General features: G+C 39.0%; 1 protein-coding gene across 8 annotated transcripts in view; it reads left to right on the forward strand.

Moving 5' to 3' along the window:
* Nucleotides 1-23,246, forward strand: part of SETD2 (SET domain containing 2, histone lysine methyltransferase) — a 125,077-nt gene that overhangs the window by 21,784 nt on the left and 80,047 nt on the right. For 7 of the 8 annotated variants that reach the window (XR_011426923.1, XR_011426925.1, XR_011426924.1 and 4 more), the window contains 2 exons: nucleotides 15,606-15,621; nucleotides 17,047-21,407. Coding sequence is in view for 5 of the 8 variants with exons in the window: in XM_023620547.2 (XP_023476315.2) it covers nucleotides 15,606-15,621; nucleotides 17,047-21,407 (4,377 nt within the window). In the remaining 3 variants the exon portion in view is untranslated. Of the gene's footprint in view, nucleotides 1-15,605; nucleotides 15,622-15,747; nucleotides 15,823-17,046; nucleotides 21,408-23,246 lie in introns of those variants that run through there. The other variant, XM_023620546.2, reaches the window with a different exon arrangement.

The following is a 23,246-nucleotide window of genomic DNA, read 5'->3' on the forward strand; positions in this document are numbered from 1 at the left end:
CTGTTGTAATTTACTATGCTAGAAACTTTTTGAGTTTCTGTATTTATTGCGTTACCAAAATAAAATGCAGTCCACATATATTTTTTATATTTATATTTATAACAGAAAAAAACTTGCTTGTGAAACATGAAAGAATAAAACTATTTTCAGGAACATTTTTACTATTTACACCAAAGTAAGCAGGTATTTATGAACCAAAGAGATCCTGAATTTATCTTTGTGTGTAAAAAGAGAAACTTCATCTTTCTCATGTTTAGGTTTAATCATATCACATGTTTTACTTTCATTGTTTTTATTTTGAAGATGGGTTTTAAAGAGCTAATTTGCATGAAAGTCTATAACCACATGAAAGAACTGACCACCATCTATTTTCGTGTTTCTATTTAATGTGGTTAAACAAGAGAAGAACTGGAAGGCTGGCATAAATACCCAGTCTGGTAAAATGCAGGGTAGGTACAGCTTATTAAACAATAACTAGGTGAACTTATATCCTACAGTCTGTAATAAACCATTTCCGTCAGACTCTTGGTGTTCTACACTGCTTTCAGTGTAGTATCTTCTTCATAGGAGAATCTAGTCCTAGATTAGAAAATCAAAAAATCCTGGTGATATCTTGCATCCAGTTTAGGAGTTTCTTCTAAGATACAGACACATCATCTTTTTTTTTTTTTTTTTTTTTTTTTATTAATGTTATGATAGATTACAACCTTGTGAGATTTCAGTTGTACATTTTTGTTAGTCATGTTGTGGGTACACCACTTCCCCCTCCGTACCCTCCCCCCACCCCCCCTTTTCCCTGGTAACCACCAATCAGATCTTCTTCTCAATATACTAATTTCCACCTATGAGTGGAGTCATATAGAGTTCGTCTTTCTCTGACTGACTTATTTCGCTTAACATAATACCCTCGAGGTCCATCCACATTGTTGTGAATGGGCCAATTTCGTCTTTTTTTATGGCTGAGTAGTATTCCATTGTGTATATATACCACATCTTCTTTATCCAATCATTAGTTTCTGGGCATGTAGGCTGGTTCCACGTCTTGGCTATTGTAAATAATGCTGCAATGAACATAGGGGTGCAACGGACTCTTGAGATATCTGATATCAGGTTCTTAGGATAGATACCCAGTAATGGGATGGCTGGGTCATAGGGTATTTCTATTTTTAACTTTTTGAGAAATCTCCATACTGTTTTCCATAGTGGCTGTACCAGTTTGCATTCCCACCAACAGTGTATGAGGGTTCCTCTTTCTCCACAACCTCTCCAACATTTGTCGTTCTTGGTTTTGGATGTTTTTGCCAATCTAACGGGGGTAAGGTGATATCTTAGTGTAGTTTTGATTTGCATTTCCCTGATGATTAGCGATGATGAACATCTTTTCATGTGTCTATTGGCCATATTCATATCTTCTTTTGAGAAATGTCTGTTCATGTCCTCTGCCCATTTTTTGATCGGGTTGTTTGTTTTTTTGTTGTTAAGCAGTGTGAGTTCTTTGTATATTATGGAGATTAACCCTTTGTCGGATAAGTGGCTTGTAAATATTTTTTCCCAATTAGTGAGCTGTTTTTTTGTTTCAATCCTGTTTTCCCTTGCCTTGAAGAAGCTCTTTAGTCTGATGAAGTCCCATTTGTTTATTCTTTCTATTGTTTCCCTCAACTGAGGAGTTGCAGTGTCCGAAAAGATTCTTTTGAAACTGATGTCAAAGAGTGTACTGCCTATATTCTCTTCCAAAAGACTTATTGTCTCAGGCCTAATCTTTAGGTCTTTGATCCATTTTGAGTTTATTTTGGTGTGTGGTGAAAAAGAATGGTCAATTTTCAATCTTTTGCATGTGGCTGTCCAGTTTTCCCAGCACCATTTGTTGAAGAGACTTTCTTTTCTCCATTGTAGGCCCTCTGCTCCTTTGTCGAAGATTAGCTGTCCATAGATGTGTGGTTTTATCTCTGGGCTTTCAATTCTGTTCCATTGATCTGTGGACCTGTTTTTGTACCAGTACCATGCTGTTTTGATCACTGTAGCTTTGTAGTATGTTTTGAAATCGGGGATTGTGATTCCGCCGGCTTTGTTTTTCTTGCTCAGGATTGCTTTAGCAATTCGCGGTCTTTTGTTGCCCCATATGAATTTTAGGATTGTTTGTTCAATTTCTGTGAAAAATGTTCTTGGGATTCTGATTGGGATAGCATTGAATCTGTATATTGCTTTAGGTAGTATGGACATTTTAACTATGTTTATTCTTCCAATCCATGTGCAAGGGATGTCTTTCCATCTCTTTATGTCATCGCCTATTTCTTTCAAGAAAGTCTTGTAGTTTTCATTGTATAGATCCTTCACTTCCTTGGTTAAGTTTATCCCAAGGTATTTTATTCTTTTCGTTGCGATTGTGAATGGGATAGAGTTCTTGAGTTCTTTTTCTGTTAGTTTATTGTTAGTGTATAGAAATGCTACTGATTTATGCACGTTAATTTTATACCCTGCTACTTTGCTGTAGTTGTTGATTATTTCTAATAGTTTTTCTGTGGATTCTTTGGGGTTTTCTATGTATAAGATCATGTCGTCTGCAAACAACGAGAGTTTTACTTCTTCGTTACCTATTTGGATTCCTTTTATTTCTTTTTCCTGCCGAATTGCTCTGGCCAGCACCTCCAGAACTATGTTGAATAGGAGTGGTGAAAGTGGGCACCCTTGTCTTGTTCCTGTCCTCAGAGGGATGGCTTTCAGCTTTTGTCCATTGAGTATGATGTTGGCTGTGGGTCTATCATATATGGCCTTTATTATGTTGAGGTACTTTCCTTCTATACCCATTTTACTGAGGGTTTTTATCATAAATGGGTGTTGGATCTTGTCGAATGCTTTCTCTGCATCTATTGAGATGATCATGTGGTTTTTGGTTTTCATTTTGTTAATGTAGTGTATCACGTTGATTGACTTGCGGATGTTGAACCATCCCTGTGTCCCTGGTATAAATCCCACTTGATCATGGTGTATAATCTTTTTGATGTATTGCTGTAATCGGTTTGCCAAAATTTTGTTGAGGATTTTTGCATCTATGTTCATCAGTGATATCGGCCTGTAGTTCTCCTTCTTTGTGTTGTCCTTGTCAGGTTTGGGGATCAGAGTGATGTTGGCTTCATAGAATGTGTTAGGGAGTTCTCCATCTTTCTCAATTTTCTGGAACAGTTTGAGGAGAATAGGTATTAAGTCTTCTTTGAATGTTTGGTAGAATTCTCCGGAGAAGCCGTCTGGTCCTGGACTCTTGTTTTTGGGGAGGTTTTTGATTACCGTTTCTATTTCCTTACTTGTGATTGGTCTATTCAGATTCTCCATTTCTTCCTGATTCAGTTTGGGGAGATTGTAGGAGTCTAGGAATTTGTCCATTTCTTCCAGGTTGTTCAATTTGTTGGCATATAGTTTTTCATAGTATTCTCTTATGATCTCTTGTATTTCATTGGTATCTGTTGTGATTTCTCCTCTGTCATTCCTGATTTTATTAATTTGCGATTTCTCTCTTCTTTTCTTGGTGAGTCTGGCTAGGGGTTTGTCAATTTTGTTAATTCTTTCGAAGAACCAACTCTTTGTTTCATTGATCCTTTCTATTGTCTTTTTTGTTTCAATATCGTTTATTTCTGCTCTTATTTTTATTATTTCCCTCCTTCTACTGACTCTGGGCCTTGTTTGTTCTTCTTTTTCTAGTTCTGTTAGGTGTCGTTTGAGGTTGCTTACGTGAGCTTTTTCTTGTTTAGTGAGGTGAGCCTGTATTGCGATGAATTTCCCTCTTAGGACTGCTTTTGCTGCATCCCAAATGATTTGGTATGTCGTGTTCTCATTTTCATTTGTCTCCAGATAATATTTGATTTCTTCTTTAATTTCTTCAATGATCCATTGTTTGTTGAGAAGCGTGTTGTTTAGTCTCCACATTTTTGCACCTTTCTCTGCTTTTTTCTTGTAGTTGATTTCTAGTTTAATAGCGTTATGATCAGAAAAGATGCTTGATATTATTTCAACTCTCTTGTATTTATTGATGTTTGCTTTGGTTCCCAAAATATGGTCAATCCTTGAGAATGTTCCATGTGCACTTGAGAAGAATGTGTAACCTGCTGTTTTTGGATGAAGTGTTCTATATATATCTATTAAGTCCATCTGGTCTAATTTTTCATTTAATTCTATTATTTCCTTGTTGATTTTCTGTCTGGATGTTCTGTCCATTGGTGTTAATGGTGTGTTGAGGTCCCCTACTATTATTGTATTGTTGTTGATGTCTTCTTTTCTATTAAGAGTTGCTTTACAAATTTTGGTGCTCCTGTGTTGGGTGCGTATATATTTATAAGTGTTATGTCTTCTTGGTGGAGAGTCCCTTTTATCATTATATACTGTCCCTCTTTGTCTTTCTTTATCTGTTTTGCTTTGAAATCTACCTTGTCTGATATTAGTATAGCGACACCTGCTTTCTTTTGTTCATTATTAGCTTGGAGTATTGTTCTCCATCCCTTCACTCTGAGTCTGTGTTTGTCTTTGGGGCTGAGGTGTGTTTCCTGGAGGCAGCATATTGTTGGATCTTGTTCTTTGATCCATCCTGCCACTCTGTGTCTTTTGATTGGGGAGTTCAATCCATTTACATTTAGAGTGATTATTGAGACGTGGGGGCCTACCACTACCATTTTGTGTCTTGTTTTCCGGTTTTCTTCAGTTTCCTTTGTTTCTCGTCCCATGGTTTAATCTGTTCTGATGTAGAGCTGCTACTCTCTGTTGTTGTCCTTCTACTTATCTCCTCTGCTCTTGGTTTTGTAGCCCCTTTCCTTTTTTGGATTTTTCAGGAATGAGGGTTTTCCTGAGGATTTCCTGAAGAGGAGGTTTTGTGGCAATGAACTCCCTTAATTTTTGTTTATCTGGGAAAGTTTTTATTTCTCCATCGTATTTGAAGGATATTTTCGCTGGGTAGAGAATTCTCGGCTGTAGGTTTTTGTCCTTCAGATTTTTGAATGTATCATTCCACTCTCTTCTAGCCTGTAAAGTTTCTGCTGAGAAATCTGCTGATAGCCTGATGGGGGTTCCTTTGTAGGTTAGTTTCTTTTGCCTGGCTGTCCTTAATATTTTCTCCTTGTCGTTGACTTTTGCTAGCTTCACTACTATATGCCGTGGAGTTGGTCTTCTTGCATTGATAAAGTTTGGAGATCTATTGGCTTCTGTCACCTGAAGATCCATCTCCCTCACCAGATTTGGGAAGTTCTCAGCCATTATTTCTTTGAATAGGTTTTCTGCCCCTTTCTCCTTCTCTTCTCCCTCTGGTATACCTATAATCCTTACGTTGCATCTCCTAATTGTGTCTGATAATTCTCGGAGAGTTTCTTCATTTCTTTTAAGTCTTGCTTCTCTCTCCTCCTCTGCCTGCAACAATTCTATATTGCCATCTTCCAAATTGCTAATTCTTTCCTCCATATTATCGGCCCTACTGTTCAGAGCATCTAGATTTTTCTTAATCTCCTCTATTGTGTTCTTCATTTCCAGTATTTCTGTTTGGTTCTTCTTTATCGTATCAAACTCTTTTGTGACATAGCTCCTGAACTCGTTGAGTTGTCGGTCAGAATTCTCTCTTAACTCAGTGAGTATTTTAATGATGGCTGTTTTGAAGTCATCATCATTTAGGTTATATATCTCATTTTCTTTGGGATTGATTTCTGTGTATTTGTTATTTTCTTTCTGTTCTGGAGATTTAATGTATTTTTTCATATTGCTTGATGATGTTGATTTGTGCCTCCGCATGGAGATAGAGTTTAGTTGCTCCTTTCTCTTGTTTCAGCTGCTGCGGTGGGGGGAGCAGCTGTTTATACTTCACCAACCAGGAACCCTGTCCGTAGTTGCTAACTGGGCCTGGGCCCCTCTTCGTAGCCACAGTGGCCCTTTGGATTCCCTCCTCTGCCGTGGGGGCCGTCACGGGGGGCTTCAGGCTGCAGGTGCCTACTGTTGTTGCCCACCTAGATGCGCTCTCTCCTTGGGGTCTGCAACGGTGTTATGGGCTTTTCCAGCGGCCAGGGGTGGGATCACTTTTATTTGTCGCTCGGTTGCTGTCGGCACCCACCAAATCTCACTTGTCCTCTATGGGTCGCAGGAGAGCTATTGGCATCTTCTACAGTCTGTGGTTAGTACACCTAGCTATGCTGCTTTTGCCCTGGGGTCTTCCAGCCTTGTGGCTGGCGGCTGGGTGCCTTCTGCTGATGCTGTGCAGAGGCTTTCCCTAAGGCTTCTGTGAGCCTGTAGGGTTTCCCCCTAGGCTACTAAGCTGGGTCTCTGGAACTCTCTCCAGCCCCAGTCCTCTCCGAGATCTCCGGCAATCCCTAGCCTCACCGGGTGGGCAACGGCAGCTGGGGGTCGCCCCGCCCTCTGGGCTTCTCTCCGGGCCTCTGCCGGGAGCTCTGAATGCTCAGCGTGGCCCCTCTGCTACCGGCAGACAGAGAGTTTTGTCTGCTGCCTGGCGGAGCTCCGGCGCTTCCCCTCCGGGTCGCCGGACCCGCCTTTGGAAGTTCCCCCGCCCCGGTCCTCTCCGAGATCTCCGGCAATCCCTAGTCCCACGGGGCGGGCAACGGCAGCTGGGGCACGCCCCGCCCTCTGGGCTTCTGTCCGAGCCTCTGCCGGGAGCCCTGAATGCTGGGCGTGGCCCCTCTGCTACCGGCAGACAGAGAGTTTTGTCTGCTGCCTGGCGGAGCTCCGGCGCTTCCCCTCCGGGTCGCCGGACCCGCCTTTGAAAGTTCCCCCGCCCCGGTCCTCTCCAAGATCTCCGACAATCCCTAGTCCCACGGGGCGGGCAACGGCAGCTGGGGGTCGCCCCGCCCTCTGGGCTTCTGTCCGGGCCTCTGCCGGGAGCCCTGAGTGCTCAGCGTGGCCCCTCTGCTACCGGCAGACAGAGAGTTTTGTCTGCTGCCTGGCGGAGCTCCGGCGCTTCCCCTCCGGGTCGCCGATCCGGCCTTTGAAAGTTCCCCCGCCCCGGTCCTCTCCGAGATCTCCGGCAATCCCTAGTCCCCCGGGGCGGGCGTCTCTCTGGGACCCTCCGGGCGCCCCGAGCACCAGGCCGGGTCTCCCCGCCAATGGCGGGGAGAGACTCTCCCCGCGGGCTCAGGTGTGCAACTCCAAAGTTTCCCTCTGCGTTTAGGAGTAATTGCGGGGGGTTTAAGTAGGGTTCTGGTCACCTGTTTCCACCGTCGCTCCTCTGTTGTGTTCTCGCTCCTGCCCTAGATGTGTGTGGATCCTCTGGGGGCGTCCGTTGGAAGAAAGCCGCTTGCGGGTACTAGGCTGCCCGTCGGGGTCGGAGAGTTTTCACCTATTTCCACATCCTCCCGGAGGAAAGTCCGTCCGCCTTCCGATGTATAGTCGCGTGGGTGTCTCAGACGTCCTGAGATGCTGTCTGGATATCCTTTGTCAAGCGATAAGTGTCCAAATAATTGTAGACTCGAAGGGCGAGAGACAAAGAGGACTACTCACGGCGCCATCTTGGAATTCTAATCCAGACACATCATCTTGACTCTAGTTTGAACACTTCTGTTACTTTTTATTTCATGATACAACCCCTTCTGTTGCTAGGTAGATGCATTTACTAGTACACTGAATCAAAATATGTTTCTCTGAAACTTTTTACCCTTTGTTCCCAGTTCTGTGTAATAGCTAATAAGGGCCCTGCAGTCAAACAGCCTGGGTACGTGGCTGTGCCACTTCGCTAGCTGTGACTTTAGGTTTCTTTGTTTGTAAAATGGGAATACAGATAGTACACCCTTCATAAGTGTGTGGATCAAATGAACCAGATCTGTGTAAAACATTTAACCCAGTACCTGAAAAATGGAAAGTATTCTGTTAGCTGCTTACACTGGTGATGGTGGTCTAGTAACAGGGTCTCTAGACAATAGTATAATGTGATCAGGTCACTAAGAACTTGCCCTCAACTCTGTTGCAATTCATTGGATAATACTAAAAATGAATTTCAGCATTTACACGTTTCTATCTTTCGAAGGTTATTTGGTAATGGGTGTGCCCTTGCCCACATTTTGCAAATGAGGAAAATAAAATGGATAATGTCAGAGATTTAACTCAAAATAATGAATAAAAGTAGTGAAACTCATTTGTATGTATATAAAAGTCCCTATGTTGTTCAAATTAGATCAACATACAGCTCAATTTATGGGTTTTGGAAAAAGCAGATTGCTTTAACAGGAGAGCATAATTCACTTTATGCAAGTGTTCATGCAAACTAATTTGGAAGACAAATTTAGAAACAGATTTCAGGTATACATAAAATTTTTAACATTTAGGATGATATTCTTACCTTTCCTCACTGACTGTAGAACTTTACAATGATACATTTGTGATCAGCTATGTTTGTTTACAAAGTGATTTCTTGTTTAAAATAAGTTAGCTTTGCTCACCATTATATATAGACACTCCACATTAAAATAAAGTTTCAGCTATTTTGAGATATAAGAATAGTTGATGGGTATGGCATTGAGGGAAGAGAGCTGCTATTTTGACCTATATTTGTGTGTCAGAGATAGTGCTTTGATCCACTTACTTTCTGTGAGAATATTCTTGCCTTGTAAGTGCTGTAATTTTAATAACATTTGTTTTTATCAAATTATTTTTTTTCTAGATTTAATCTGTATACATGAGCCTCTATCAGTAGGAGCTCTCTATATGTTTGAGATCCTGTGCTAGTTGAACATGTGGACTTAAAGCAAGTGAGAAATAGTGCTTTATTTATCAGGTCCATTGGCACTAGTTCAGGTTAGCATATTCATCTCAAAGTGCTTTGCCTGAAGTTTCCAGTCCTTTGGTAAAAAAATAGGTGGTGTACTTGGCTTTATTTTGTCCACGTAAGTCACATGTATTTCTCTTCAGTGTTTTAATTCATTTGTCCTCATGGGTCCTATTTCTTGGATGAGAGTATAGCAAATGTTGTAAATTAATTTATGGCCTGTATGGCTTGTTTTCTCTAAAGGTCAGTTTTGAGGTGTTTCTCTCTTTTCCTTTGAGAATTGGGTGAAATGAGAAAGCTAAAATCTGGTACTGTTGTTAAGGAATTTCTTTGCTTCAAGAATTACTAAGAACTTAAGCTAGAAATGGGAATGGTAAACCCAGGGGAGATTATACAATAAGGACAAGATGTTGCCTTTATTTCTTTGTGATGTAAACTCTAGTTGGGAAGGCGAGAACAATATGCAACTAGGCTATATGTGATTGTTGTTCTGCAAAGTATATGGTGTAGGAGTCGAGTTTAGAAATAGTGTCTGGAATGCTCAGGAAAGGGATAGGAAAAGGCAGAACAGTGCTGGGTCCGTAGTAGCATAGTGGGCACTCAGGTAAGTATCAAGTGAATGAAAGTGAGATCCAGGTGGCTGAGAAGGTTAAGATGGGCGTGGGAGGTGTGATATATGTGTGTGTGTATGTGGAGGCTGGGAGAGAGGGAGGAAGATGGTAGAATGAAGAGCAGTATGAGAAATTATTTGAAATTGAGACTGATCTATGTTTGAATTTAGAGACCATCTTAACTATCCCTTCTAGGGAGTAGTATAAAGCAAGTTTAGCTAGATAAGAAAGTGGGAATGATGTTCTTAATCAAATATTTACTGAGTACTTCCTGTGTTCCAAGTAGTGTTTTTGGCACTTAAACGCAGCTGTGAACAAGGTAAAGCAAATTCCTGTCCTAAAGGAGCTTGTATTCTAGTGGGAGGAAACAGGCACTACATCAAAACAAAACAGGAAATAAACCTCATATTCATAAATGCTGGGAATAAAATAAAGTACTCTAAGGGAGAATGTTGTTGGAATCTCAGAGGAGATAACTTTGGAGGTGTCATTATTGAGAAGGAGCAGTCTGTCAAAGATCTAGGGGGAATAGTTTTCTAAGAAGGAAGCTTTAGGTGAAAAGTCCAGAAATTAGCTTGGGATGTTTGAGGGACAGAAGGCTAATGTGGCTAGAACCTAAGGAATGAGGAGAAAGGATTGTGAAAAGAAGTGAGGTCAGAAAGAAAGAGTAAGCAGATATGTGCCATGATCGGATTTATGTTTTTGAAAAATCACCTGGCTTTTAGATAAATTCATAATATAGGTGTATAATAATCATCATAATTGGCATATGCACGAATGGGATAATCATCATTAGTTCCATTTTGACCTTGTTCCATTTGAGATAAATATGAGACATCCAAGTAGAGATGTCCAGTGAGCAGTTGGGTAAATAAGAGGAGAGAGATATTGAGTTTGGAGATGTGGGAATCACCAGTCTGTAAATGATACTTAAAGTCATGAATCTGGATGAGATAAGGTACAAGGGAAGAATAGATGGAGAAGAGAAGAAGTAAGGCCAAGCAGGGATCCAGTTTTTGGGCACTCCAACATGAGGAATATAAAGAGCCAACAAATAAGATTAAGGAGGAGTAGCCGTTGAGGGTAGGAGGAAAACAGAAGAATGTGGTCTGTGAAAGCCTAGAACAGAAATTGACCATTGGCTTTAAGATGTTGGTCATTTAGTGATGACTCCTCCCTGCCGTTTTCTTAAGGTGTAAGGTATATTAAAAGTTATTTGACTAATGAGAGTGGAGAGAGGGAGGGAGGGAGAGACACGCTGATGATAGAAGAAAGGGAATAAATATGAAATGGAAGTTCTTCAGAAGGCAAGAGGATAGGACACTGAGTATAAAGTGGTGGGATCATCAACTGAGAGTGGTCAGGGAGATGGTAGCGGTGGAGATTTGGGATAGGGGGATGTATGAAATAGACATCTAGCAGAGTAAGAAAGGGAATTTAATAGTACAAGTCATAGAGGTATTAGTAAATGGTAGAAACAGGATTCCAACCTAGGTATCATCCAAGTTTGATCTGTTTGTTACTTTGCTATCCTAATAAGCTTGGTAATAAATAGTAAAGGACATGTGGTTTCATGAAGGAGTATCTGGAAAATGAGACTAGGTTGAGCCAAAAAAAGGAAAATCAAAAAGAAATCCCCTTAGTAGCCTTCATACGACAATTATTATTTATTACCTTTTGTTATAGTTATTTGGTATACCTCTAAGCCATATTACTTCAAGTAAAGCGTGAAATTCCTAGTGGGATAGGGACTGTAAACTTGACATCTTGCCTTTACAGAGCTAACACTGCCTTCAGAGGGGTAGATCCTTACATAATTGTTGAACAAATAGCCTTGTGATTGATATGAGTACTGATATAGTTAGCAGTGTTGCCTTTCTAAAATAAATCATTGGGCAATCAATCCATCAGTGCAGTTGTGTGCTATCAAAAGTTAGTTCTGATGCAGTCTCTCTGTTTGCCTTAAGGCCAGCTAATTCGTGGTAGTTAACTAAGACACCTATTCCCTACCAAAACCTTAGCCTACAGAAGGATTAACTCAGTTTGTTAATAGGCCAAGCAGTGAACTAGGCAGACATGATCTTTTGTGATAAAAGTTTTACTTATGAAGACTTTGTGATGCACTTTTCCATTATCATTGAAGATCTGAGGCGTTTTAAGTCTTGAAGGTATGATAAGTGCCTAAATGTATAAATTTCAAAACGTGTGATTTCAGTGCATTCATTCCAGCTTTTTTTTTTCATGACGGATGTTTTCATTTGTACTTGTTGGGGAGCAGATCAAAGATTTAGAAATCTAAAATGGAAACAAATGGAGGGGAGGGAAGGGAGTGGCTAGATCTGTGAAGTTCCATCTTTTTCCTAATGGTTGAGTTAATCGATCACTCACTACTTGAAAAGGGTTCCCTGCCAGTATTTCTCCGTGACTCTCAACATGGGGCTGGGTATGTGTAGCAAACCACCTTTCTTCTCGAGAGCTCAGAGTATTACTTGAGTGTACCTCTGGGCTAGGAAACGTTATAAGCAATGTTATGAAATAGTCTTCAGTTTGTCATTGGTGGCTTCCTTCCTTTTGTTATCAACCAGTTCTCCTGTCTTATCTCTGAATTTTTGCCGCTTAATATCCTACGTCTGCTGTTGCATACTTTCTTAAAAGGGTCTAGTTTTCATATAGCTTATTCTCATCAATGCCTACCAGAATATGAATTTAGAAAGATTTGAGGTAGTGTTTCTCCAGTTGAGGCTCTAGGATCTCCAAGAGTCCACATATATATGTATATTTTTTTTGATAAATTCTTAAGGGGTGGGGATTCTATGAGGATATTTAAAAGTTTTCCACATTTGGTTATCTTAAGTTGAAAAAATAATTTTTAATTTTGAAAGAATTTCAGACTCACAGATGGTTTCAAAAATAATAATTTCCTATATACACTTCACCCATATTCCCCAAATGTGAGCATCTTACCATTTATTCTGTTTCCACCTACACACTTATTGGGTTTTTTCCTCGAAATGTTTGAGAGAAAGTTGCAGACATGGTGGCTTTTTGTCCCTATATCCTTCAATGTGTATTTCCTAAAAACAAGGACATTCTTTTAGATTAGCACTGTACAATTATCAGTCTCAAGAAATTAACATTGATATAATACTCTTTTCTAACCCATAGACCTTAAAAATTATTTTGACCACTTTTATTTTTCTTATTTATTTTTTTTCCAAGGAAGATTAGCCCTGAGCTAACTACTGCCAGTCCTCCTCTTTTTTGCTGAGGAAGCCTGGCCCTGAGCTAACATCCGTGCCCATCTTCCTCTACTTTATATGTGGGACGCCTACCACAGCATGGCGTGCCAAGCGGTGCCATGTCCGCACCCGGGATCCGAACCGGCAAACCCCGGGCCAATGAGAAGCGGAACGTGCGCACTTAACTGCTGCGCCACCGAGCCAGCCCCCGTGACCACTTTTAAATTTTAAAATTTATTTCACTTAAAAACTACCATTACTTTTCAGTGTGGTTTTCGAGTAAAATAAATTTTAATAGACTAATTTTAGTTTCTTAAGTCAGTGTTCTTAAATTGGAATCTATTCTTAGATGCCTGACAGGTTTTTTTTTTCCTTTTAAAAGAGGCCTATACATAACTCAAATGTGAGAAACACTGGCTTTAAGTATTTGAGGGGTATTTGAGTTTTAGTGAGAGATCTTTAAAGATTAAGTAGAAGTGAATCTTTAAAGTCTCATTAAAATCAAGATAAAGTAAAATGCTGTTTCTGATTTGTGGTTCAGGAAATTCGGTGAACTGAAGTCCTGGAATGAGACCTTCTAGGGCCTCACTTTTGGCTTTACTTCTGTGACAGGCATTCTAACTCATCTTAGGTAAATTCTCATCCAGATTCTTCTTAAATATTTCAGATGACAAGGAAACTTAAGTAGCCAGTACAGTGACACATTCTAGTTGCAGATGCCTCACATTTTGCTTTTATAAATCAGTAAGAAAGACCAACAACTCAATAGATAATCAATTGGCAAAGGACCTGAAAAAGCACTTCTCAGAAAAAAGAAAATACCAAAGACTTATAAACATGAAAAGCTATTATGCTGGTAGACTACAATTGAAGCTACATCTGTATATGTTGCTATGTAATAATATCCAAGGCTTTAAGTGGAGAAGAACAAGGTACAGAAAGGTATGTTTCCATTTGTGTATGTGTTTTCTCTGTTAAAAGAGATGTATATGCTCATATATGCACACAATTTTTGGAAGGATGTTCAAAACTTAATAGTTGCCCCTGGGGAGAGAGACCTAATTTTAGTTGTGTATCTCTTTGTATTATAATTTCTTCTCCTGGGCGCATATATTGCTTTTTCAAATAAATGAAGAAAACTAATGAAAAATGTTCTGACTTAAAATGAACTAAAATCTGTCATTCTTTACTTCTATCTGTTGGTCACGGGTCCAACTTTTGGAATTTGTTTACTTTCATCACAGTTTGTCAGGATTATTCTTTTCAATTTGCTTGTCCAAAGTAGAACTCCTGAGGATTAGGAAAGGTTTCCAGTCACTTCAGTATTTCCAGCACCTCATGTGTGTGGATACCGTGCAGACAAGCATGAATGTTCTTAAATGTCCACTGTAAGGAGGAATATAAATATGAATGACACTCCAAATGCTTGGACGTCTCCTGGTACCTTTTCTCTTCTGGAAAAAATTTCACATGGTACTAACTTAAATCAATTCTAGTATTCTGTAAGTTGTAATACGCAATTATTTTATGAATCACTAAGAAAGGAAAAATCTCTACCAATTAAACTATGATATTGATAGTAGGATGCATCCTGCAGAGGTGTTATATATGGGGGAAATGTACATCATAGAATCGATGAAATACAGTAGTTCTGAGATCACATCTGTGAGGCTTTAGGGGTTTTGGAGTAGAAAAAAGTGTTTAACCTTCGCACTGCTTCAGATCTTGTCCATGTATTGCCAGCTTTTTTCCCCCTTCATTACTTGATTTTTGTATGGCTACCATAGACACAAGTGAATGGACTGAATTATGATGGAGTCAGGCCTGCATTTGGGGAAAGGGTTTTGTACGTTTCTTTTAAAGGACATTTAAAATAGATTATTATACTCCAGTCTTGCCACGTAGCCTACGGAGTGACCTGCTTAAAATATAAATCTGGCTATGATAGCCTAAAACTCTTTTATACCTTCCCTTTCCCCAATGTGCCTTGGTGCACTGGTGTACATCAGACTCTTGGCTTTTGATTCCTCAGGGTTACCTTTGTTAGAACATAACTGTGAGCTCAGAGAGCCATGTACTGTGGTGTGGAGTAGCATGTATACCTTCCATTCAGCAAAGGGACTGTTGAATGGATACCAAAAAAGATTGAGAACCGCTAATCCGTAAGATAAAATGTTTTCCCTCATAAGAAACCTGGCCTCTGGACCTACCTACTTCTCCCTACTTTACCTAATTATTGGCTTCTTTTTGCCTTACGCGTCATACTCAGGTGATATTGAACTGTTTATAGTTTCCTTGCCCATATTGTTCCTATGTTTTAATCTCTGTGTGTTGCCTGGGATCTCCCTCTGCCTAGGTTCTCCCTACAAATACACTGTTCAAAAACTAGTATTTTCTTTTAGGAAGGATTCTTTGCATTCCTGTCCTTCCACTAAACTGAGTTACTTATCTTTCTCTTTGCTGTTACACTGTGCATGTTTCTATCCTTGTATTTATTCCATTATTTTGGAATTACTTCTGTAACAAAATTATATTTTGTATTTACAGTCTTGCGCCACATAGTGACCCTTCCGTCAGTGATGAACCACATACGACGGTGGTCCCATAAGATTAGTACCATTATAGCCTAGGTGTGTAGTAGGCTATACCATCTAGGTTTGTGTAAGTACACTCTATGATGTTTGCAAGATGAAATCGCCTACGATGCATTTCTCACAACATGTCCGTGTTGTTAAGTGACACATGACTATACAGGAAACTATAAGCTTCTTAAGAGCAGAGTCTCAGCTTTATTCACTTTTTATCTCCAGTATCCAGCATAGTGCATGGCACTGTGTTTGATAAATATTTGCTATACTAAATGTAACTGAGGTTGTGAAGGAATGGATAGTCCAAATAGAATATATCTGTAGGTTGTAAATATCCTAAGTTTTAATTAAAAAAACTTTTCTTTCAATCTGTTCTAAGTAATTATAATTTCTTTTTATTCTTTTGCATGCTTTCTTGGCTGGATGGCAATAGAGAAGAAGAAAATGAGGTAAGTATAGTTTAACTAGTTATTCAGTGATTATGGGATTGAAAACATTCAAAACTTAGTTATCGTTTTGAATGTGAAATGAAGTAATAGTTTTTGCTTAATTTTGTTTTTGGATCTACAGTAACTCATTCCACTGAGGGATGTTGAATGTCTCAAGAAAATGATTTTTAAACTTTTGGAGCTTCAAGAGATTTAGGCAAGGTAAAGAAAGCTGGCAGCCCTGGAGACAGCTTTTTACCTATTGTGCTTCCATGTAAGATTTAATTTGAAAAGTGGATTCTTTTTCTTAAAAGTATTTGAAGGCCACTGCTCTACGGTAATGCACATGAAAACATTTACTTTCCCACTTGAATGGTTACTGTGTAATTTTGAGAACTGATTTCAGATTTTACCATGTTGAAGGGAAAACTATTCTTTTAAATAGCCAGAATTGATTAAAGAACATCAGTTAGAAAAATGTTGCAGATGGCAAGTGTACTATCTTTAATTGAGGCTTGAATTTGTTGCTGTAGATTTTTCTGATATTATGTCTACAATCTAGGTTATATCTTTAACTTTGAAAGCCCACCACTTGCTTTGGTGGTTTGGCAAATAATGGAGGGAGAAATCTTCTTCTTAGATAGATACTTGTAGTTGTCACTCATACAGTAGGATCAGACTATTTATCTGATGTGTGGGGCCCATGTAGAGACAATGGTAGTGTGCCAGGGCAGAGTTAATTTCCAGGAAGGCAGAAAGGCCTGGTCCTCATTTGGTTACCTCATCTATAAAATTAGATGGGAGATTGCCAGTGGTTTCCCGAATCTGGGAAGTCCATCAGAATTGCCTGAGGTGCTTGTTTTCCAAAAAGAAGACAAAACAAACTTTCTTGCTTCACCATAGATGTATTGAATCCATATTCCCTGGAGTTTTGTTACAGATCTGCATTTTTACCAAGCACCCAAGTGATTCTGTGTGATGCTGGAAGACCACTGCTTATAAAGAATTCTGATGTTTCCTCTCAAAGAGGACACGAGAACAAACTATTTTCATTACTAAGATGTTAGCGGTTGCGCTCTCTCCACATGTCCTTTTGTATTGTAACTTGAAATACACATCAAATTTTTTTTTTATTGTTAGAAATTCTGCATGGAAAACAGTTATAAAACTGGATAAAATTCTTTAAGAGACAAGAATGGAAAAATGTGGGTAATTGTTGAAACTAGGGTGATACATAGAGGTTTATTGTAGTATTCTCGATACTTTTGAGTGTGTTTGAAAATTTCCATTATAAAAATTTTTAAAAATGCTTCTGTACCTTGGTCAAATTCGTATTGTTTGTCATTAAAGAGAACTTTTCATTTCTGTGACATTTTAAACTGTGATGCTAGCCATTTGAAAGTAACTTAGTTATAGTAGTAACTGCTTGTTTCGTTCATTTTTTAGGCAAAGATTGAAAATGTGCATAAAACGGGTTTCATCAAAGGACCAATGTTCAAAGGTGTTGCCTCTAGTCGATTTTTGCCCAAAGGCACCAAAACAAAAGTTAATTTGGAGGAACAGGGACGACAGAAGGTGTCATTCAGCTTCAGCCTTACAAAGAAAACTTTGCAGAACAGATTTCTGACTGCACTTGGCAATGAAAAGCAAAATGATGCTCAGAACTCCCCAACTGCACCTCTTCAAGCAGACTTGACCCCTAAAATTAAAATGGACATTGGAGATACCTTATCTACTACAGAAGAATCTTCCCCACCAAAATCAAGAGTAGAATTGGGCAAAATTCATTTTAAGAAGCATCTGCTTCATGTAACATCCAGGCCACTGCCAACTACTCTGACAGCAGTGGCATCTCCACCTCCTCCCATAGTACCGTTACCAGCAGTCATAGCAGAATCAACAACTGTAGACTCGCCACCCTTGTCTCCACCTCCACCACCTCCACCTCCCCAAACCACAACGTCCTCACCACCAGCAGCAATAACAGAGCCAGTGGCCTTGCCACACACACCAATAACAGTTCTGATGACAGCACCAGGAGATGTAGCAGTTAGAGCCCTGAAGGAGCCATCAGTTACAGTTGTACCAGAATCTTCAGAAGTGGACACTAAGCAGGACACTGTGTCTAATAGTTCAGAAGAGCACATAACTCAAAATTTGAATGAGCAAGCAGATATTCCCTCACAAAGAGAAGATTCCCATATTGGGAAGGAAGAAGAAATTCCAGATAGTTCAAAGAGTAGTCTGGGCTCTAAAAAAACAGTTTCTAAGAAGAAATCCTCACAATCTGAAGGCACCTTTTTTGGTTCAGAATCTGATGAAGATTCTGTAAGGACTTCCTCAAGTCAAAGATCACATGATTTAAAATTTTCAGCAAACATTGAAAAAGAAAGAGATTCAAAGAAGAGTTTAGCACCTTTAAAAAGTGAGGATTTAGGAAAATCTTCACGATCTAAAACAGAGAGAGATGATAAATATTTTAGCTACTCAAAACTTGAAAGAGATACTCGGTATATATCTTCTCGATGTAGATCAGAGAGAGAGCGAAGGCGGAGTAGATCTCGTTCTAGATCTGACCGAGGCTCTAGAACTAGTTTATCCTATTCCCGGTCAGAACGATCCCATTATTACGACTCTGATCGTCGCTACCACAGGAGTTCCCCTTATCGAGAGAGGGCACGCTATTCTCGGCCACATACAGATAACAGGGCACGAGAAAGTTCTGACTCAGAAGATGAGTATAAGAAGACGTACTCGAGGCGCACCTCATCTCATTCCTCTTACAGAGACCCAAGGACATCATCATCCTATTCCAAATCTGACCGGGACTGCAAAACTGAGTCCTCTTACTTAGAGATGGAGAAAAGAGGAAAGTATTCTTCAAAACTAGAAAGAGAATCTAAAAGGACTTCAGAAAATGAAGCAATGAAAAGATGTTGTTCTCCCTCTAATGAACTGGGATTCCGACGGGGGTCATCATATTCCAAGCACGACAACAGTGTTTCCCGTTATAAATCTACCCCTTCAAAATCTATACCCAAGTCTGATAAATTTAAAAATTCTTTCTGTTGTACAGAATTGAATGAGGAAATTAAACAGTCTCATTCTTTTAGTTTACAGACTCCTTGTTCAAAAGGTAGTGAATTAAGAATGATTAGTAAAATTCCTGAAAGAGAAAAGACTGGATCTCCATCTCCATCAAATCGATTAAATGATTCACCTACTTTTAAAAAGCTAGATGAATCGCCTATTTTTAAGTCTGAATTTATAGGACACGATAGCCATGATAGTAATAAGGAATTAGATTCTTTATCTAAAGTGAAGAGTGATCAATTAAGAAGTTATTGTCCCATAGAATCAAATATAAATGGATCTCCTGGGGCAGAATCTGATTTGGCAACATTTTGCACTTCTAAAACTGACACTGTTTTGATGTCTTCTGATGATAGTGTGACTGGATCGGAGATATCGCCTTTGGTCAAAGCATGCATGCTTTCATCAAATGGATTTCAGAATATTAGTAAATGTAAAGAAAAAGACTTGGATGATACTTGCATGCAGCATAATAAGTCAGAAAGCTCATTTAGAGAAACAGAACCTCCATTGTCACCAGACCAAGATAAACTCATGTCTTTGCCAATTATGACTATAGATTATTCCAAAACAGTAGCTAAAGAACCAGTTGATATGAGAGTTTCTTGCTGTAAAACCAAAGATTCAGATATATACTGTACTTCAAATGACAGCAACCCTTCTTTGTGTCATTCCGAAGCTGAAAACATTGAACCTTCAGTTGCGAAGATTTCTTCAAATAGCTTTATGAATGTGCATTTGAAATCAAAAACAGTTATACGTGATAGTAGAAATCTGACAGATCAACACTCAAAATTGGCATATGAAGAATATAAGCAGATTGTTGGTAGCACTAGTTCAGCTTCTGTTAATCATTTTGATGATTTATATCAACCTATAGAGAGTTCAGGTATTGCTTCATCTCTTCAGAGTCTTTCACCAGGAATAAAAGTGGACAATTTAACTCTCTTGCAATGTGTAGAGAACACACCTTCAGTTTTGGATGCTGTGCCGAAGAGTAAAACCACAGAGTTTTTAAAGTATGCAGAGAAAGAAACAATAGTAGAAGTAGATAGTGGCCTTCCTCATTCAGGAAGGGGATTTGCTTCCTGGGAAAACAGGCATAATAATGGGTTATCTGGGAAATGTGTGCAAGAGGCTCAAGAAGAAGGGAATTCCATATTGCCTGATAGAAGAAGACCAGAAATCTCTTTAGATGAAGAAGGAGGAAGAGGACATGCACATACTTCTGATGATTCAGAAGTTGTATTTTCTTCTTGCGATTTGAATTTAACCATGGAAGACAGTGACAGTGTAACATATACCTTAAAATGTGACAGTAGTGGTCATGCCTCAGAGATTGTGTCTACTGTCCATGAAGATTATTCTGGTTCTTCTGAAAGTTCAAGTGATGAAAGTGATTCAGAAGATACAGATTCTGATGATAGCAGTATTCCAAGAAACCGTCTTCAGTCTGTTGTGGTTGTGCCAAAGAACTCTACTTTGCCCATGGAAGAAACAAGCCCTTGTTCTTCTCGGAGCAGTCAGAGTTACAGACACTATTCTGACCACTGGGAAGATGAGAGATTGGAGTCAAGGAGATATTCATATGAGGAAAAATTTGAGAGTATAGCTAGTAAAGCCTGTTCTCTAACTGAGAAGTTCTTCCTTCATAAAGGAATAGAGAAGAATCCAGAAATTTCTTTTACACAGCCCAGCAGAAAACAAATAGATAATCACCTCCCTGAAATTGCTCACCCTCAGAGTGATGGAGTTGATAGTACAAGTCATACAGATGTGAAATCTGACCCTCTAGGTCATCTAAATTCTGAGGAAACAATGAAAGCCAAGATAGCTTCTAGACAGCAAGAAGAGCTGCCACTTTATTCTTCTGATGATTTTGAAGATGTCCCAAATAAGTCTTGGCAACAGACCACTTTCCCTAATAGGCCAGATAGTAGACTGGGAAAAACAGAGTTAAGCTTTTCTTCGTGTTGTGAGATCTCCCGAGTGGATGGTTTTCATTCATCGGAAGAGCTCAGAAACCTAGGGTGGGACTTCTCTCAACAAGAAAAGCCTACCACTACATATCAGCAGCCTGACAGCAGCTATGGAGCCTGTGGTGGGCACAAGTACCAGCAAAGTGCAGAACAGTATGGTGGGGCACGTAGTTACTGGCAAGGCAATGGCTACTGGGATCCAAGATCTGCAGGTAGACCTCCTGGAACTGGTGTTGTGTATGATCGAATTCAAGGGCAGGTACCAGATTCCTTAACAGATGACCGTGAAGAGGAGGAGAATTGGGATCAACATGGAGGATCTCACTTTTCAAGCCAGTCCAATAAATTTTTTCTATCCCTTCAGAAGGACAAGGGGTCAGTGCAAGCACCTGAAATAAGCAGCAATTCCATTAAGGACTCTTTAGCAGTGAGTGAAAAGAAAGATCTTTCAAAAAATTTAGAAAAAAGTGATATGAAAGATAGAGGGCCTCCTAAAAAAAGGAGGCAGGAATTGGAGAGTGATTCTGAAAGTGATGGTGAGCTTCAGGACAGAAAGAAAGTTAGAATGGAGGTAGAGCAGGGAGAGACAGCAGTGCCTCCAGGGTCAGCGCTGGTTGGGCCTTCCTGTGTCATGGAGGACTTCAGGGACCCACAGCGATGGAAGGAATGTGCCAAGCAAGGGAAGATGCCTTGTTACTTTGATCTGATTGAAGAAAATGTTTATTTAACAGAAAGGTAAGTGTAATTAATACTTGTCTGACAAATTTTAACCTCTTTTTGTTAAACTGCTCAGCAGTTTAGAATATATGAACTCAATCGTATGAAATATAGTTGTGGGATAAAATGTAAATTAAAAAAATATAAAAAGTGTACTTACCTATTTAGGTTTGATGGCATAGAGTCCCTCCCCCAATTTTTTTTCCCCTGGAAAGGGATATCTAATTTTTTTTTTGGTCTTATTACCCCTTTGTTTAATTTAGGCCAGCCTAGTTTTTTCGTAAATTCCTCTTACATGTGAAACTGTGACAGAAAATGAAACAAAACCCCAGCAAAGTAATCTGCTCTTAGAGAAGACAAGAGTAGTTATGTTGGATTATTTTTCCTTACTCTTCAAAAATGTTCAGAATAAACTATCTTTAGGTACTTTATAAAGCTGCAACTAGACTAGAACATAGTTTTCTTTGTCAGGTTTTTTAGTCTGTTGCTAATAGATTAAATTTGGCAATAGCATAACAGATATTTTAGAAATAAATGGTAAAATGGTTTACCACAAATTCCTAACATGAAACAAAGTGTAATGAGAATGGGAGTAATGAAAACGTATTCCTCTAGGACAGAGCTTCTTAGTCTGCTTTCTTTCACGCCTCCTCGATAATCTTCTTATTTTCCCAATATAAATAAATGTTGAATATGCTTTTTTTTGTTTTGTAATCTCTAGTCTCCTAACCACCCACCTCTTCCTTTTGGAAATTTCTCCTCTAGAGGTTTCAAAATTTTTTTTTAAAGAGGAAATTTTTCACTGTGGATAAGGTAAAAGACTTCATTTTAAGGTTAGGTCCCATCAGAACTTTTTCCTATTAAAAAAAAAAAAAGACCTTTCTTTTTTATGATGTAGAGAGCTGCTACAGTTACCTTCATTTACATCTAGTTGCACGTTAGGTTTAAATTCAAAATATTGATTATTTTAAGTAGTACTCTTCAGGAATTGTGTGAGTAGACTGATGCAACTTTTACAGGGTCTTTGTAAAAGAATAGAAATAAAATGAATCAGCCTAACTCTGAGTTTCATTCAGCAATGAGATTCAAATACATAGAAGACTGTGCATATAGAGTTGGTTGTTGGAGGCATTGGAGGGCCTTTTTGGAGTGGAAAGCATTTTTGTATATTCCAGCATTTTTAAGTGTCTTTCGCTATATGCTGGGCATTTAGGAGCCACCAAGAAGATAAATTATTGTAAAATAGTATGAGTATGGTGAAAAAAATTTTTTTCTTATGATTAATAAAATAGGCTTATGTAAAAAAAAATCCATGCCCATTGGTCCTAATCTGGCCTTCTGGAGCAATACAAAAATAAAGCTACTGCTGACTTTTCAAAATTATAGCTCTTTAAGTACTTGTAAATAGATATTTTGTTTATCTTTAGTCATCTTTCTTCAGGCTAAGCATATTCATACGCTCATTAGTGAATTATGTCTTTGATCCGGATGAATCATTGTTACACTTAGCTGAAGCTATCATGACATATCTTGAGGACTTTATAAAACAGGCACTGTAATGGAATATACATTGAAGATGAAAGCAGATTAGTTAGGAGATTAAGACAGTCACTTAGAGAACTGTTCTCTTCACTGTCTGATAGTTGAAGAGTAAGTCATAGTTCCCTGCTCTTAAGGAGTTTTCATTAGACCATCCTTGATTTTTTTTTTTTCCATTTTGACAACAGTCAAAAAATAGAGTTCAACAAAAAGATCAGTAAAAATCACATTTTCACTTTTGGTTTGCAAACTGTGGCATAGATTTTTATGAACCTGGTAAATTTTGAACACTTTCCCTTCTCCCCCCAAATCAGTTTG

Source organism: Equus caballus, chromosome 16 (genome assembly GCF_041296265.1).
Source record: "Equus caballus isolate H_3958 breed thoroughbred chromosome 16, TB-T2T, whole genome shotgun sequence".
Classification (NCBI taxonomy): domain Eukaryota; kingdom Metazoa; phylum Chordata; class Mammalia; order Perissodactyla; family Equidae; genus Equus; species Equus caballus.